This window comes from Aptenodytes patagonicus, chromosome 5 (assembly GCF_965638725.1).
Source record: "Aptenodytes patagonicus chromosome 5, bAptPat1.pri.cur, whole genome shotgun sequence".
Taxonomy (NCBI): Eukaryota; Metazoa; Chordata; class Aves; order Sphenisciformes; family Spheniscidae; genus Aptenodytes; species Aptenodytes patagonicus.
In genome coordinates, this window is record NC_134953.1 from 42,481,532 (window position 1) to 42,496,707 (window position 15,176).

The 15,176-nt window shown below is 44.6% G+C and overlaps 1 protein-coding gene across 2 annotated transcripts in view; it reads right to left on the reverse strand.

Moving 5' to 3' along the window:
- Positions 1-882: 882 nt before the first annotated feature.
- The window catches only part of RNLS (renalase, FAD dependent amine oxidase), a 77,751-nt gene continuing 63,457 nt past the window's right edge, over positions 883-15,176 (reverse strand). For both annotated transcript variants that reach the window (XM_076339515.1, XM_076339514.1), the window contains exons 6-7: positions 5,986-6,161; positions 883-1,159 (exon numbers count right to left, since the gene is read on the reverse strand). In XM_076339515.1, the coding sequence (XP_076195630.1) occupies positions 1,007-1,159; positions 5,986-6,161 (329 nt within the window). In that variant the 3' untranslated portion in view covers positions 883-1,006. The remainder of the gene's footprint in view (positions 1,160-5,985; positions 6,162-15,176) is intronic.

The window sequence follows — 15,176 nt, forward strand, 5'->3', positions numbered from 1 at the left end:
GGGGACCCTGGACCAGCAGAGAGCCGGTGACTGTCTAACCTGGCAAATACAGAACTATTTTAAGTGCATCCACTTTCCTGGCCAGTCTGCTTTACTGTGTTAAACTCATGTTACAGCCCAGATGTCAATGTCTATTCCCAAGATGACGTTGGGATAGCAGCCCTATTGCTATGAGAGCGCTAGAAACATGCACACCTTCTCTTTCACCTCTCCATTCTTCCTTTTATGAGCACAGCTGGGCTGATGCTGCTTAGACCGTACCCAAGACAGGTACCATGTTTCAGTGGCACATCATTGCCAGTAACGTCATCAAGATCTTAAATGAGCTCTTCCAGCAATCTGCAACCAGGGCTCAAGAAAACTGTGGGCTAAGAAAGCTGGTCAGCAGACAATTACTATCCCTCACTTAAAAGCTGTCCATGCCTGGAGACATGGTTAGACCTTGAGTCGATATTGTTAGACCTTGCATAGGCCGTCCAACTTGAGAAGCATAGCAAGGTATGCCCCATCACTGGTTCCCCATGGCCAACACAATAACTATGACCAGGGCTGATCTGCACCAGAGGAAATGACCAAACGTATGTATGAAAGCTCTGGGATCAATTGTGCATGTTCCTTCTGTCACTTCCAGGGCTCCAAATGCTCAGAGAAGGGGTAAACTCTGCAGCTCCATGGGTTTTTGTGCTGCTTTCAAGCCAGGCTCCTCTCCTTGACATACTTTTCATGGGCTGTAAAAGTATCAGGAGACCTGGCAAGACCGCTGGAGCTCAGTGCCTCTGACTAGAGCTAGAAAAAGCTTTACTTCAAGCAAAGTAACTCACAGCACAGATCCTGGAAAATTCAATTCAGTTCCATCCCAATAATTATTACAGCACACCAATAGATCTTCCTTTATTTATTTTTGCAAGATAGAGGACAGTGATGTTAACACTAAACTAGAATTCAATCCATCATAGTAAAATTCATCATAAATCTAGACTAAGTTTAGCAGCTGACTTTGAAATTGCTATAAATGAGACTTCACAGCCTCTGCAAGGCTCATAGCAGAATCTATGCAGCCATCGAAGTTGGAATGAGTAAATCCATCGCCCCCACAAATCAGGAGAGGTTGAGTATGAAGAATCATTTGTCCCAGACAACTGGGCACAGCTTTTGTAACCTGAAAAAGAAAAGCATACAGGGAGATGGAAAAAAGTATTTTATTTACCTGAATTTCACGCCAGAAAGGTCTATATTCCTGAGAAACACACCTTCATACGAAGCACCCCTCCCATCCCAGATCATAGGTCCAAGCATTAACAATCAAGGTACCATAGTAAAATATTTATCTTCTGGAGTTAAGTAATTAGAATAAAGCTTTCCTGTATGTGGAAATTTAGAAACTTTACAGCCCCATTCTGTCTTATTCTCAGTCCGTCTCAGCAGAAATGAATTGACTGACCCTGGATAGATGAGGCATGGAGATCTCTAAGCCAAATGGTATGAAGATACATGATCTCACATCAGCAAAGGTGGGCTTGAAAACCCCCCCAGATATGTAACTCTTCAACAAAGGAAAGGGAGTCTGCTGTTTCCAAGAGGGCCTGCAACACTATTGGGTTGACCAGGTGACCTTCCTGGATGGGAAGTGAAGTGGACTTCAGAGTAACAGCTGTCATGATGACCTGCCCATGCTTCATGCTGCTGTGCAAGCGTACATACAGCCTTGGGACAACCCACCCTGTCTCCAGCTCTGCTACGCTGGTCTCCTTTTTCATCTGAGTAGCACAACAATTTTTAGACACTGCTGGAGATACAATCAATGCTTTCTCTGTAAGTAGCATGGGAAAAGTTCTGAATAAGGCTGCTTTGATAAATATTTAATGTCATTCTCAATGTATGCATTGTATTCATTTCAAATATAATTTTCCTGGCACTATGCCCTCAATTAAGCTTGTATCTGTGGAGTGGCAGCTCTTGAGCAGTTCTGTGTAACATTTCTAAAAGTGAAGGGACTTTGCTTTGGCCAGTACCTATTAACCTGAAGCTACCTGGAACCCACGGAGAGAGCAAGACCTCTTTTTGGTATTGTACTTTATGATAAACACCAGTGCGTGTCAAACGGCAGAGTAAAAGCACACAGCACTTGTGTTTTTACCACACTTGGCTGTGTCACACGTCGTTGTAGCCTGTTTCAAACCTATGTATAAAGGCAGAGTGTCCATATTGTACTGAATCAGTGCATCCCAGAGCAGCACTGGTGAATCTCAGAATGGAGATAAGGCAGCAGCAGCACTGGTCTAAAGGTAAACGTGAGGGCAAGGCAGGCTCAGGCAGAAGAGATAAAAAAGATAAGAAGATGCAGGACAGCTTGATGATGAAGTGATCGGAGGAGGAAGGTGGGAAAAAATAGTCCAAGAAAAGGAATGACAAAACAAGACCCATAAGGATGAAATGTTGAAAAAGAGGATAAAATATCTAGAAAGCCAGAGAGAGAGGGAAAAAAAAAAGAGCAGAAGCACAGCACTAGACCAGCAATAGAGATCACACCATAGAGATCATAAAGCATGATACAGAGAGTACAATTTTCTTTCCATCACTTCTTGACTTTCTGCCTTTGGTCCAAAGATACGTTTTGGATTCAAAAATATCTTTTTGTCCAAAGATATGTTTTGGATTCCTGTGCAGTAAACGTTACTGTATCCCATCGTGTGACTGTCAGCTTCGGTGAACAAGACCTAAGTTCAAGACATCTTGTTCAGTCCAGGGGATTTTTCCATTGATTCAAATGTACACTCAGCTAGCCACTGCTGTGCCGTTATCTGCCATTTCCATATGGATCAGCTGAAAAACACCCACATTTATGTTACTGGCTGCATTTTGTGTTACTGGCATGTTAGCATCTCTTTAAAGGAGGTAATTACCTGAAATGAATTTGTAGTCAGTTGCGACTCATTCTCCATTATTCAACTTAACAGAAGAGTCTAGCCATGTACGGTAATGATCTCTCTCAGCCAGAGATCGTCTTTCTCAGACTACTTTTAGGTCAGTACTTAATTTATTCCTAAATTTTTCTTACAGATCGAGGTCACGGAGCATAAAAAATGAAGAAAGGTTTAGCAGAAAAAGGCTTTTTGAGTGTCCTTCCTTCTTGACTACCCAGTGCTTATTTGATGCTGGCTGTACCAGACAGCTTCTGGTTTGTCATACTGATCACAGGATCAACATTGTCACATCACAGCCTGCCATCTTTTCACCTGTGTGGCAAGATTGTGTGCTCAGTGTAGTAAAGGCCCTCACTCTAGACATAGTGACTGGGGAAAGGAATGATCCTGCCCCTTCTGCAAGTTCTTCTGAAGGTGTTGTCCAGCATAAATTCCAAATTACCCTCAGCTATATGGCACAGCCTGTTGGATCTCCATCCTCGAAGACTTCAAGACTCTGCTAGACAAAGCCATGGTCGAGGTCACCTAGTGCTGGCGATAGTTATGCTTTGAGCAACAGGTTGGACTAGAGATCTGAAGAGGTCCCTTCTGAGGGCCCCTCTGAAGAGGTCCAATATCTATGATTCTGTGTTTTCCCAGTATCCCTTATACATATAAAGTGACTCTGACAAAGGGACATGATGGGTTGGGAAGCTGTTGGCTCTGAATGCTAATAGTGTCTTATCGTAATTAAAGCAGGGGATACAGAATTGCAGCTGTGCTGCTAAGTAGTATCAATAGAAGTTTGGAAGTCCTAATCCCTCATCCGCCATGGATAATTGTAATGTCTGCATTTTAATCCCAGGATTGTGTTTGGCCCTGTGAAGAACATTACAGATGGATTTAATTAACAAGTAGGATAAATCCTGTCTAAAAGAGTCAGGGGAAAGATGCACCCATCTTACCAGTTCACTTTGCTTCTGTGGCAACAGCTTATTATAATTGAAAGTAAAGATAGCTTTAAGAGAAAGAGGGACCTCTGTCCCAGATATTTAATTTAGGTAGTGATTATTTTATAGGGTGGCAATAGAGATCTCTTTATTGAGATAACGGATCTGACCTAAACTGACTTATTTGCCATCTAAGACATATTGACATTCATCCACCAAATTAAAGACTGGTGATAACTCCTCCTGTGACACAGCCATAAAGCACAAGCAGCTGCTGAAGTCAGTGGTTTTGGTTAGTAGCAGCATGGTTGATCGCAGGCAACAGAGGCAGGAGAAGAAAGCGGGAAGAGCTGTAAATTGTATGGTGGTTTGAGAAAATAATAGAGCATCACCCAGCAGTATGATGTCTGAATGTAATTGTTAAATAAGGGAAACAGGATGCATACCTAGTGATTTAGGAAGACAACAATTTTGAAGCAGTTGTGGCAAATAAGAGTTCATTCCTACAGTCACTGTTCCAGCTACCTCTAAAAGATGAAGCAATAGGTACAAGGTTATAATAAATTCTGTATGGCCATAATTTTGCCAGGATTCAAAAAGCATAGTTGTTTGGTAGAATGCAATTGAGACTTTTTTTTTAATTCAGTAGTAAGAAATTAACTGCCGTTCTTGTCTTTTCCTTTATCCATGTTTTCACAGTGAAATAAATCAGAATGGGCCATATATGATGCATATGCTTATATGTCACCTTTGATACTATGCTAAAAGTGTGAGTAGTGCAAGGAAAAGGCATATTAAGCTCTTTCCTTGCACATATAAACAAAGTAGCTGAATTTGACAAATTTTATGATAGAGCTCTGTGATAGCAGCAGTATCTAGGGTGCATTAATTCTGTTTAAAAATACTTCTTTCTTTGTTTCGGGAGTCCTTTCCAGAGCTGGTCAACCAAGTGTCTGTCTGTTGGAGATAGATCCAATTCTTCTCCTCCCTACCACGTGCAGCTCTTGCGCTAGCAAGCAGTTTGAAGCAGAAAGGTAACAGATAATGCAGAAGGAAAGATCAGAAGTCACAACCAGAAAAGGATGCCTTAACAGTGACAACAGTACAGAGATACTGTTACTAGCAAAAAAAACCCTGAACTGATAAAGAAGAACATATAAAACATACCATGATTTTTGTATGAGTCATCTGAAACATTAAAACCTATGTTAAGGTCATTTTTATATGAGAACTGAGAATAAATACTATGCACTGGGAAGTGATTTGCAAACTACCAATACCTATCTTGTAGAAAAATAAACTTTGTGCTAATGAGACCAGGTTCCTAAATTGGATGCAGATCAAGGGGTATGAGCAGACTTCACAACAGTCATCTACAATAACTTTTCCAGACTTCATAAAAGGAAAAATGTTTAGGGGACTGCTTTAAGTAAATATTTTGCATCAACTTCCACATTCAATTTCACCAGTGTAATTTAACTTAAGAGGCTTTGGGTAAACATGTAGATACACTCCAATACTTTAGGAAATTGCCAACAATTTCCTTGGATTTTTAAAAGAAATCTGTAAAATATACACATTTTGCTATTATTACCCTTAGGTAGTTTACTTTAAAATATTTTTCATATAACATACAGTTAAATTGAACTGGGCCAAATCAAATAATAACAATTAGTACGTCTGAACACAAGGACTTCTGCTACTCTGTGGTAGGGTGGGAATTTTGCTAATAATATCACATACTTTCAGATACAGAAGAGACAGATTGAGTCACATTTTTAAATACCAGCGAAAATCCCACCAAAGTATGTGGGATTTACTTTCTTCCTGTGCACTGCTCCTGTCCCTGCTTACCAGGAGTGCTGCATAACTTACCGCTGAGCCAGGTCCACTATGTAAAAAGATGACTAGAACTGACCTGCCTGTCGTTGGCCAGCCTTGGATGCTGCTCATGACTATGTGGAGGAATGTATTACGGATATCGAGCAACTATCCCCTTTCCTCTTGCTCCCCAAGGATGAAAACCAATGGGTCGTATGATGTCTTTGTGATTCTTGTGATAAATCGCAAGTCTGTACCACAGCATTGCCCAAGCAGCATCTTCCCAGCTGACTGATCCCACTACAGAGTACCTGAGAGTATCTCCATTTCTGACACTTGATGCTGACTGGTTTAGGTAGGGATGGCACAATCCTCTCCAGGTGACTGAGAATTAACTGCTGCACCTCTGCAGGGTCCGAATCCAGATGCTCACTTCCAAACATCATGTTTGTGTGAACTACAACTGAGGGCCCAATTTCAGGAGACTCTGAAATAAAGGAGAGAGATGCTTTTGAAAGATTACTCATTAATGCTTGCCCTCCTTGCATGCTGACAATTGTGCCTCTAGCCTAGGAGTCAATAAGAATGAAAATATCTGTGGCACCACCCTGTTCTTCCAGCTGGAAAAAACACAAGGAGTAACAACACAAGTTGTTCACAAGAAGCACAGTGAAGAAATCCAGGCTTTTTGCAAAATCTGTGATGGTTTTCCCACTGCAATAACCCTAGCTCCACACTTGTCTGCTAGAGGAACCTCAAGGCATTCCCACACCCCATAAGTAGCAGCTGGAACGAGCAGGGAATATACTGGAAGCAAACTCTTCCCCTTTTTCCTCCCAGACATTTCAACAGGCTCTACAAGGAGGGCAACCACCTGGCGATTGTGGCAAACTGGCAAAAGAGAACACGAAGAAACATGTAAAACTGCTTTGAAGGAATTTTTCCAGCCAGGTCTACAAATAGTAAAAATTAGTGCCCCTACAACCGCAGGGCACTTAGAGGCACACGGTCACAGCCATCCACCTGCAAGGTCTTGCTTGGGTGGTGGTTGTGGAGGTGAGGCTTCCCAAAGGGCTACACTTGCAGCTGGGACTCGTGTTATCATTGGCAACAGTAAAGGGGAAACCCTTTAACAAAGGCTGAAGCTCACCCAGTCATGTGGTAAGATTAAAGTATTGGATGATGCACCTTTTTTTTTTTGGATGGAAGATTATTCTTGGAAATGGAATGGCTCTGCTGCCGATTGCAGGGATCAATTCCCAGGGGCTCAGCACTCTGCTTACAGCCGAAGGCACGTGAAGTCCTTCTGAGTGCAGCAGCGCATACCAGATGTAAACCAAACAAATTGCAGTCTCAGCCACCGCAAGCCTGACGCAGGCAAGCCACCGCACTGACAACGGCATGGCTCTGCCAGCAAGTCACCTCCTCTGAACGGCTGGAGGAGTGCGGGCAGCCAGGTCACCACAGCCAATTTGCTTACCCACCTATATCAGACTAATTCATATTCTTCCTCCCCTGCACGTTTGAAACGCATGTCCCCTTAAGGGGACAATCTCTGCAACACAGAAATACAAAAGACTTGAACATGAAATCATCATGAGATAAAAATTATCTTTAAGACAAAGGACAAAAAAAGAAGAGTGTTTGTTGCATTACCGTGAAAAACATCTGCTCCCTCTATAATTTGTTGCATATTGGCCACGCAACAGTATTCACACAGTTGAAAGGCTAGAATAAAACCAATACTTTACATTTATGGAGGGGGAGAAGGGGAACAGAAGCCAGGGCAGGTTAGCTTGAGAAATCAGCACTTTCTTTTGGCCTGCACAAGTGAACTCAACTTAAATTTTGCTGCTCTAGCAACTTCCAGGAAATCAATGTGCGGTTGTCTACATGCATGTTTTGGGGAGTATGAACCTTCAATACAACTTCTGTCCTTGGGCAAATACGTGCAAGTGAGCAAAACTCAAAAAAAGAGTTTATCCCTTAAAAATCAACCAGGATTGGATCAACCAATCCCCTGCAGTGCCAGGGGAGGAACTGAAGGCAGCTCAAGTGCTGATGTTCATCCCAGCAGACTTGGAAATGGACAAGCTTCGTTACAGCTGGGGCTGGTAGTAGGTTCTCTACAGCAAGGGACTTCCGTCCCCACCAGCATGTTGGCTTGTCACCTTACAGACTTGGTCTGGACAGCCAACAACCAGCAGCCAGAGAATTTGCCTAGAATACAGGATTTTCAGGCTCAGTGATTTCCCTGTGCCAAGGCACGATGAGGACCCAGCAGATCCTTGTGTGAGTTGTTCCTGCTGGGGCTGTACTACTTCAAATGAGCAGGATGCATTTGCTGGAGCAAGGACATGACCTGGGTTCTGCTATATTTCAGCCGAGAGCTCAAACTCAACAAGCTGGTCATTAAATTAAGTGATTCCCTCTTGCTCCATTAACCAGAAATTGCCTCTTCTGGCTAAACCTTTGTTTGAATTAGCACATTCCTAGAAAAATATTTTAGTTTCAGCAAATGAGCATTTTATGACCAAGGAATCCACAAAGAAAGAGGCAGCTGAACACTTTCTGAACAGTTCTGGCTGTTAGGTACCAAGCTTGATAGAAATCTTTCTCTCTGCTGTGTCAGTGAAGAGATCTCAAGCTCCAGCTCCTCCAGCTGGAGATCCCCTTTGAGAAGATGACAGATTCCAGCTTTCCAAAGGCAACCAAAATGTCTTTCTTTGATGAGCTTTCTGTCCTGGGCTGATCACTTCAGAATATGCTACTGAGGCACAGCAGTACCAAGTCCTAGCACCCACAGGAAGCATGAAAGCAATGGCTTTAACTTCACTTGGAAGGATCCCTTCACTGAGTCTCTTTCTTGGGCGGGCCAGCTCAGTCAACCCTTGCTCTCGAGAACTGGGAAAATGTGGCAAAAACAGTGGGAAGATGTTTTCTGGTTGTGATCAGGAATGCACCCTGACAGGCCATGTCTGAAGGCACTGAGCCGTGGTGCTGCCTTTTCTTAAAGTTCTCCTTTTCCAAGTAAGGCAGTCCTAAGAGCAGAAGATCACTCACTTTACTCCCTGTGTTGGTCTCACAAGCTCTGTTTTCAGCAAGTACTAGAGCTCTTTTCCTGGGTGATTTCCTGAAGTGTCCAGAAACTCTGCGTTTGTTTCCTATTTTAATCTGAGGTGCTGATTTTGCTCTCTTGTGTCTTGGGCTTGAAAGTAAGCCTTAACCATCGGGGATGGACAGGTCCAAGACATCCACCTGACATGGATTTGGGATGAGGGCAAGGCAGATCTGGGGACTAAGACCGTAGAGTGAAACAAGGACCACTCTTGTCTAGAAGCAGAGGCTCAGCCAAAGGGGCCATCTTCTTCCCTGAGCTCTGATGAACTGATTGCCTGAGTCTAACATCCAGCCTCAGACTCATGTTCCTGAGATTCTTCCTGCCACCCCCAAGCCCAGTTTCACAGGCTAGCACAAGACATATCTCTGTTCATGTCAGCTTTTCCAACTGTCTGGAAAAACATCAGAAACGCTACTCAGCCTCTCCTTCCCATTTTGGGGGAGAAAACAGGTATTCTGATGTCTCTACATAGAGACTGTCAGGGACAGAAGACCAAGTGGGGAAGCCTATTAGGTACCTTGGGATTTATTATAGTGTACATGGTATTTTGGCAAATTCTTCCACATAAACTTGGCAAAAAGGCTCACTAAAAGACGTCTAAGCATTTTAATAAAATAAATATTCATTGCTTGCTGTGACTTGTTATAGCTAATGATTCTTGGACAGGGTTGCCTTCTTTCAAATCTCTCGTCTCTTCCATAGCATGTACAAAACAAGTTTCAGGAGAACAGGCAGTTTGTTGAGTTTTTAATTCCTCCTTTGAGCTACTGATAGCTTGGAGAGCTTCCAGAGGCCACTGAGTCACAGCCTTCCAGTACTGAAATATGCAGCCTGCAAGGATCAAGTTTAGCCTCAAGCCCTTTTCTTTCTTCTGTAAAAACACTGGCTAAGAGAAGAGTTTAAAATAGATTTTTCCCTGAAAGCAATGGGGGTATCTCAGCCTTGATGTGCTGGGTATGAACGACTGTTCAGCTGTCGCAGGAGTAAAACCATCATTTTCCTCCCAGTGTGTTTAGACCAGGCTGCAACAGCTAGCTTAAAAACAAGGGCTTCTGGCAGGGCTTCTCATGAGATTTTAATTTCCTTTATTTGTGGCAAGGATGCAAGCCGTCCATGGCCATGCTAGCAGATGACGAAGTAGTATGGGAGATGTGGCAAGCCCGGGAATGCTCGGCAACGCGAGGGGTAATGATCTGAGGGTGAATGGAAGCAGCATAAAAGCTTTCATCTGCTCCCAGTTCTCCCCCCCCTCATCCCAGCTGCACGGCAATTAATCCGATCAGTTGATGTGGTGGAAGGCATAAGACGCTGGGTAGATCAGAGCTAGAATGAGATGGCAGAGTTGGCTGTGGCTTATACCTACTTAATGAGCAAGGAGCCGCTCTGCCAGCATTGGCAGCGTCCTCGGCATCCGCAGCTGCTGAGGGACCCCACTGAAAACCTATGAGCAGCGAGCTTGCGCCTGGCTCTCCTTCCTCCATCCAGCCTGTGCTGCATCGCCGCAGCGGCGACATCGGCTGCAGGGGCTGGGTGCCTGCCCCTCATCCCCTCTGGTCTGCCTCCGTTAACTCGCACCAGGAGGAAAGTGGCTTTTTGTGCAGAGACCCTGTTGAGGCTGCAGCCGGGGAGGGAAGCGCCAGCATCATCTTGTGCAGCGATGGCAGTTTGGTGGACGTGGTTTATACCCAAGGTTCAGACTCTCCTCTTCCCCATGGCATAGGGAACACGCAATACTATTACTACAGGTTTCCTTCGCTTCTGCATTTTTTCTTCATTTTACTGTTAATTTCTTTTGCTCTGCTGCATCGCACAGGACTGACGCAGGCAGATAGTAGATGCAAAGTGACGAAAGTGAGGATAAACACATTCCTTTCAAGACTCATTTTGCTTCCATGTAAACAGAAAAGAACTGTGCAATCTTTGGCATATCACCCCATCCAGCCCAGCGTCCCATCCATGACAGGGAAGGTGTCGCAGGAGCCGCTACATCCCTGCCTGGCCCAGGAGCAGCAGCTGGGGCTGTGCGGACCCTGCAGACTGTGGAGTGGCTGGCTCGTGGGAATGGGAAGAGGGGCAGAGACAGGCTCTGATGTAGGTCCCAGATTTAACATGGCCACCCTCCTTGGAATATCTTGCCCACCACCATTTCTTGGCCACCACCACTATCTACATGCAGTCATTCTGAGCAGCCTGCAAGGCTGAGCAGAGTAGTAAGGATGAACAAATCCCAGTTTTTTTGTCTCAAAGTCAAAGTATGAAGTTCCACCAGTCCCCCACAGACAAGTCTAGTCCACAAAAACCTTATGGGAGACGCTGAATCACTTCAGACCAAAGTCCGGCTGCACTGTCAGTCTGATCAGCAGTGTCTTCCCCTCTTAGCGAGCCTGAAACCACCTATGTGGAAAAGAAAAATGGATGAATTGAAAAGACAGGAAATATTAAATAAATGCAGAATTAAGTAAGTGGGGAATTGAAAAGTGAGGATATAACTGCATCTTCCACATCCTAAAGGGAAGGTGACAGAGATGACAGAGCCAGACTTGTCTTAGAAGTTCAAAGAAATGGGACAAGAGCCAATGGGCACAACTGCAACAAGAGAAAATCCCAACTGGACATGAGGATACAGCCCCTTCCCGTGTAAGCAGGGCATCCCTAGGACAGGGCCCTGAGTGTGGGGTCTCCATCCTCGGGGACTGCCCCGACTTGCCTGGACACCTGCTGTAGCTGTGACGTTTGCTCTGCTGGGAGCAGGGTCAGGCCAGAGACCCCCACCCCGCTGCCTCCAGCTGGAGCCTGGTAGGTTTGTATAAGCCCATGAAAACAGATGAGGAAGATCTCCAACACTGAGTAGCATGAAGTACAAGCTGTCACAGGTAGAGGACACATCAGCTATCCGGAAGGGGTGTCAAGGACAGAAAGCATGAAAGCAATTATAGCTCACCATACACTGCACTTCAGCCAGTTATAACCGTGAATTAAGCACTGGCAAAGTCTCACCATGTTGAACTCTCTGGGGAAACTGGATCTTGAGCTACAACATGGGAATGAGGGGAAAGGTGTTTGGATTGTGAGCAGGACAAGGTGGCCATCAGCTTCTTAACGTTTCAGGACTGTCTCAACACTCGTCATTAATTCCCAGCTGGAGGAATCACACAGGCTGTGTAAAGAAAGAGAAGGACAGACTGCTGACAGTGAGAATTTATGCAGGATTAAGCCTGTTAGGAGTATTATCTTCCAGAAAAAGGATGGGGCTCATAAAAGACGCCCTGGAGAAAAGCACAGAGAACAAAGCCCAGGGCCACTTCCCCAGCACAGTGGCTTGCGGCTCAAGAGCATCTGGTGTCAGAAAGGTGGCTCCTAGCTTTGAATAACACTTTTAGTGCGGAATGGTAAAATGGAAGAACATGGTGTCCTGAGTGAAGCTGCTCAGCAAAGCTGCCCGGGCTAGAAGTGCAGCTGTCAATATTACAGTGGGATAAAAAGACACATGGGTGAATTCCTCCACGCACTCTGTACAGTGACAATACGAACAGCCTGTGGTGCCAAGTCCTCCCACAGGGACCTCCTTCTGCCCTGGGAAGTTCTCAGATGATATTAAGGGTGTAAAGTCAGCTCCTGTGGTGGCCACGTCCTCCTTACCATCAGTCTCAGGGAAGGAAGGGAACAGAGATATCACTAAAGCATGAACACCTCAATAAAACAAAACATAACTTCTCAGAGAAAGCCCACAGTGGATTATCTGTCCCCCAAAATCTTCTCCCTTGCAAAATGCAAAAGCTACTTTTCTCTGGTGAATCTATGCCAAGGTCAGGGTTCAGAGTCCCTAAATTCAAAAGACATTTTAGAGATTAGCTGCAATCCCTGAGATTCACAGAGGCCTGAAGCTTCCTTAGCAAGGAGAACACGATCAGAGCCTGAAAGTCATAGGATTCATTTGGCAAATGGTCAGGATGGTATCTATCATGTTCTGGGAGTGTGACAGGTTGAAAAGTAACTGTGGAAGGGAAGGAACTGGCGGGTAACATGGATTTCAAGGTGCCAGGAAGGGGACACAGCACAGTGCTTTTGGGACTATATTAATGGCAGAAGGTGCCCTAAGAAGGACCCATCCACCCTTCGACACTGTCCGTGCGGCTAGCAGTGGAGACTTGGCAAAGATGGGGAGAAGTAGCTATAGCTTCTCCTACTATCCCCAAGAAAGCAGAAACCAACTGGATTTGTCCAAACAATAATATTCCAGGAGAGAAAATCATGTCTAAGGGCCATCGTGGAGCACGTCTTGCAGTTGCTCAGCTGAAAGGCTTTGAAGCAAGAAACCCCGTACCACAAGGGACACAGTGTGCACTGAGGTGCCAAGGACAGGGTGTTCAGAGAGGCTGATCAGCCTCGACCTTAGAGGTGGTTGCACTGGTCTAGGACTGAAGCACATTTGTGGAGAAGCATGAGGCAGCATGGGCTGCAATCGGCACGCCCTGGAAGTGCCCTGTGGCTCACAGGCTCTGCAAAGCCCATAAATCCACTGACCCTCGGGAGAATGAGATCTACTTTGATAAAAGCATAAAAGTAAGTAGCCAAGACCTGGAGATCAGTTTGCAGGCTCCATAGATACATCCACAAAAGGTCCACAAAGAGGATTGAAAATTTTTACTGGTTCAGCTGCACTGACATTAAAACTTGCCAGACAGCGAATGTGGACAAAGCTTGAAGAATTGCCTGTTTTCACCAAGGGGGCTTGGCTGGACTCACTTCCCAGTTCATTTATTAGTGTGTTCAGTAAATACTCACCAGAACATTGTCTGCCTCAGAGTCACAGGACTTAGGTAGGGAGGGACCTCTGGAGGTCTCTAGTCCACCCTCCTGCTCAAAACAGGGGCCAGCTTCAAAGGCAGATCGTACTCCTACTGTTTGAGTGCTCAGCTGAATGGCTGGGAACCCCTCCAGCGCGGGCACAGGCACCCTGTCTCTTCTTACTAGGGGACTGATCATAAGGTTACAACCTAGTCTCCAGAAGAGACCTGTATATGTGTGATATGTACACATCTTCCACAGGAATGTTTTCTTCCTTCCTAGAGGAACAGTATTAAGTATTTTTCTCGTGTTCCTGCCCAAAACCTGGAGTCAGAACAGATACCAATAAAAAACGAGATGTGGCTGCTTCCTGCCCCTCAGGATATTTTAATCTTACTGGGGAGATGTGTTTTGCTATCTAAAACCCATTCTGGTCCTGGGTAGCATGAGGGAAAGGGAAAGGGCTTCATCACTGCCACGCCAAACAAACCCTCAAAGCCAGGCTGTAAAGGAAATGCTGCCAGGTCAGCACAGAGGGCAGCAGAAAAGCTGGACACCTCCAGACAGGCTGGAACTGTATCCCTGCTCCCTAGGAGGGATCAGCAGGCTGCCGAAAGAGAATTCAACATGCAGGCCTCATAAAACTATACCTAAAATGAAAAAAAGAATAGGGATTAACTTTACCACACCTAGCAAATGAGCAAGAGAGATGGAGGTTCGCTTTCAAAATGCCACGCTGCTATTTAGCAAAAGGGTTAGCGTGCTTCCTGAGTTATCCTCAGAAGTTCCCATGGTTCATAACGTCCCATATTCTCCCTGGAATAAAATCTGCTCTATCTCACAAGGCACATTTTGGAAGAGTCCATGTAAAGAACGGCACTAACTTTTTTATATTCAGATATTCAGCATTTCTTTAGCCTTAAAGACAGTTTCTGATTAGTTTTCTAAAAGGTAGGCAGGACAGGCAGGGGATTACAAAGCAATTGGCCATGTAATGAGGCGAAAACCTAAATAACTCTTTAACTCTTCCATCTTCCTAAAAACTCTTACTTCAGTACTGAGAAGATAAAGTAATCTATGTTTTAAAATTAAAAAGGATACTCAGAATTACACTGATCCTGAAAACCTGTAAGACGAATCTTCCCTTTAAATTATATAACCTCGCAATCCTGAAGCAAAGAAGGGAACCACTTCCATTTTTATGTGTCATCTATCTTTAGTCCTCCAGAATGCAAAGAGATGCAAAGACTGCAGTATTACAGAAATGAGGCTTGAAATAATTTATACTGAAGAATTCCCACTGTCCCCCCGACCAGTTATAAATATTGATGGGGTGTTTAAGGCAGTCAATCACACAAATATTTAATATTCATACATACCGCACAGGGACTTCAACATACACTTCTTGTAGGCTCTTCCTTATGTAACGTTCGAGCGCATTACCTCTGCGGGTGGAGACGCGATTTTATGAACAGCAGCTGAGATCCTCAGCTGATACAAAAAGCCTTCCTTCTCAGAGGCTCATCATGCTCCAGATTACATTGGTAATGGCAGTATCAGAGAAACAGCTTTATTATTGATTCTTCTGCATAA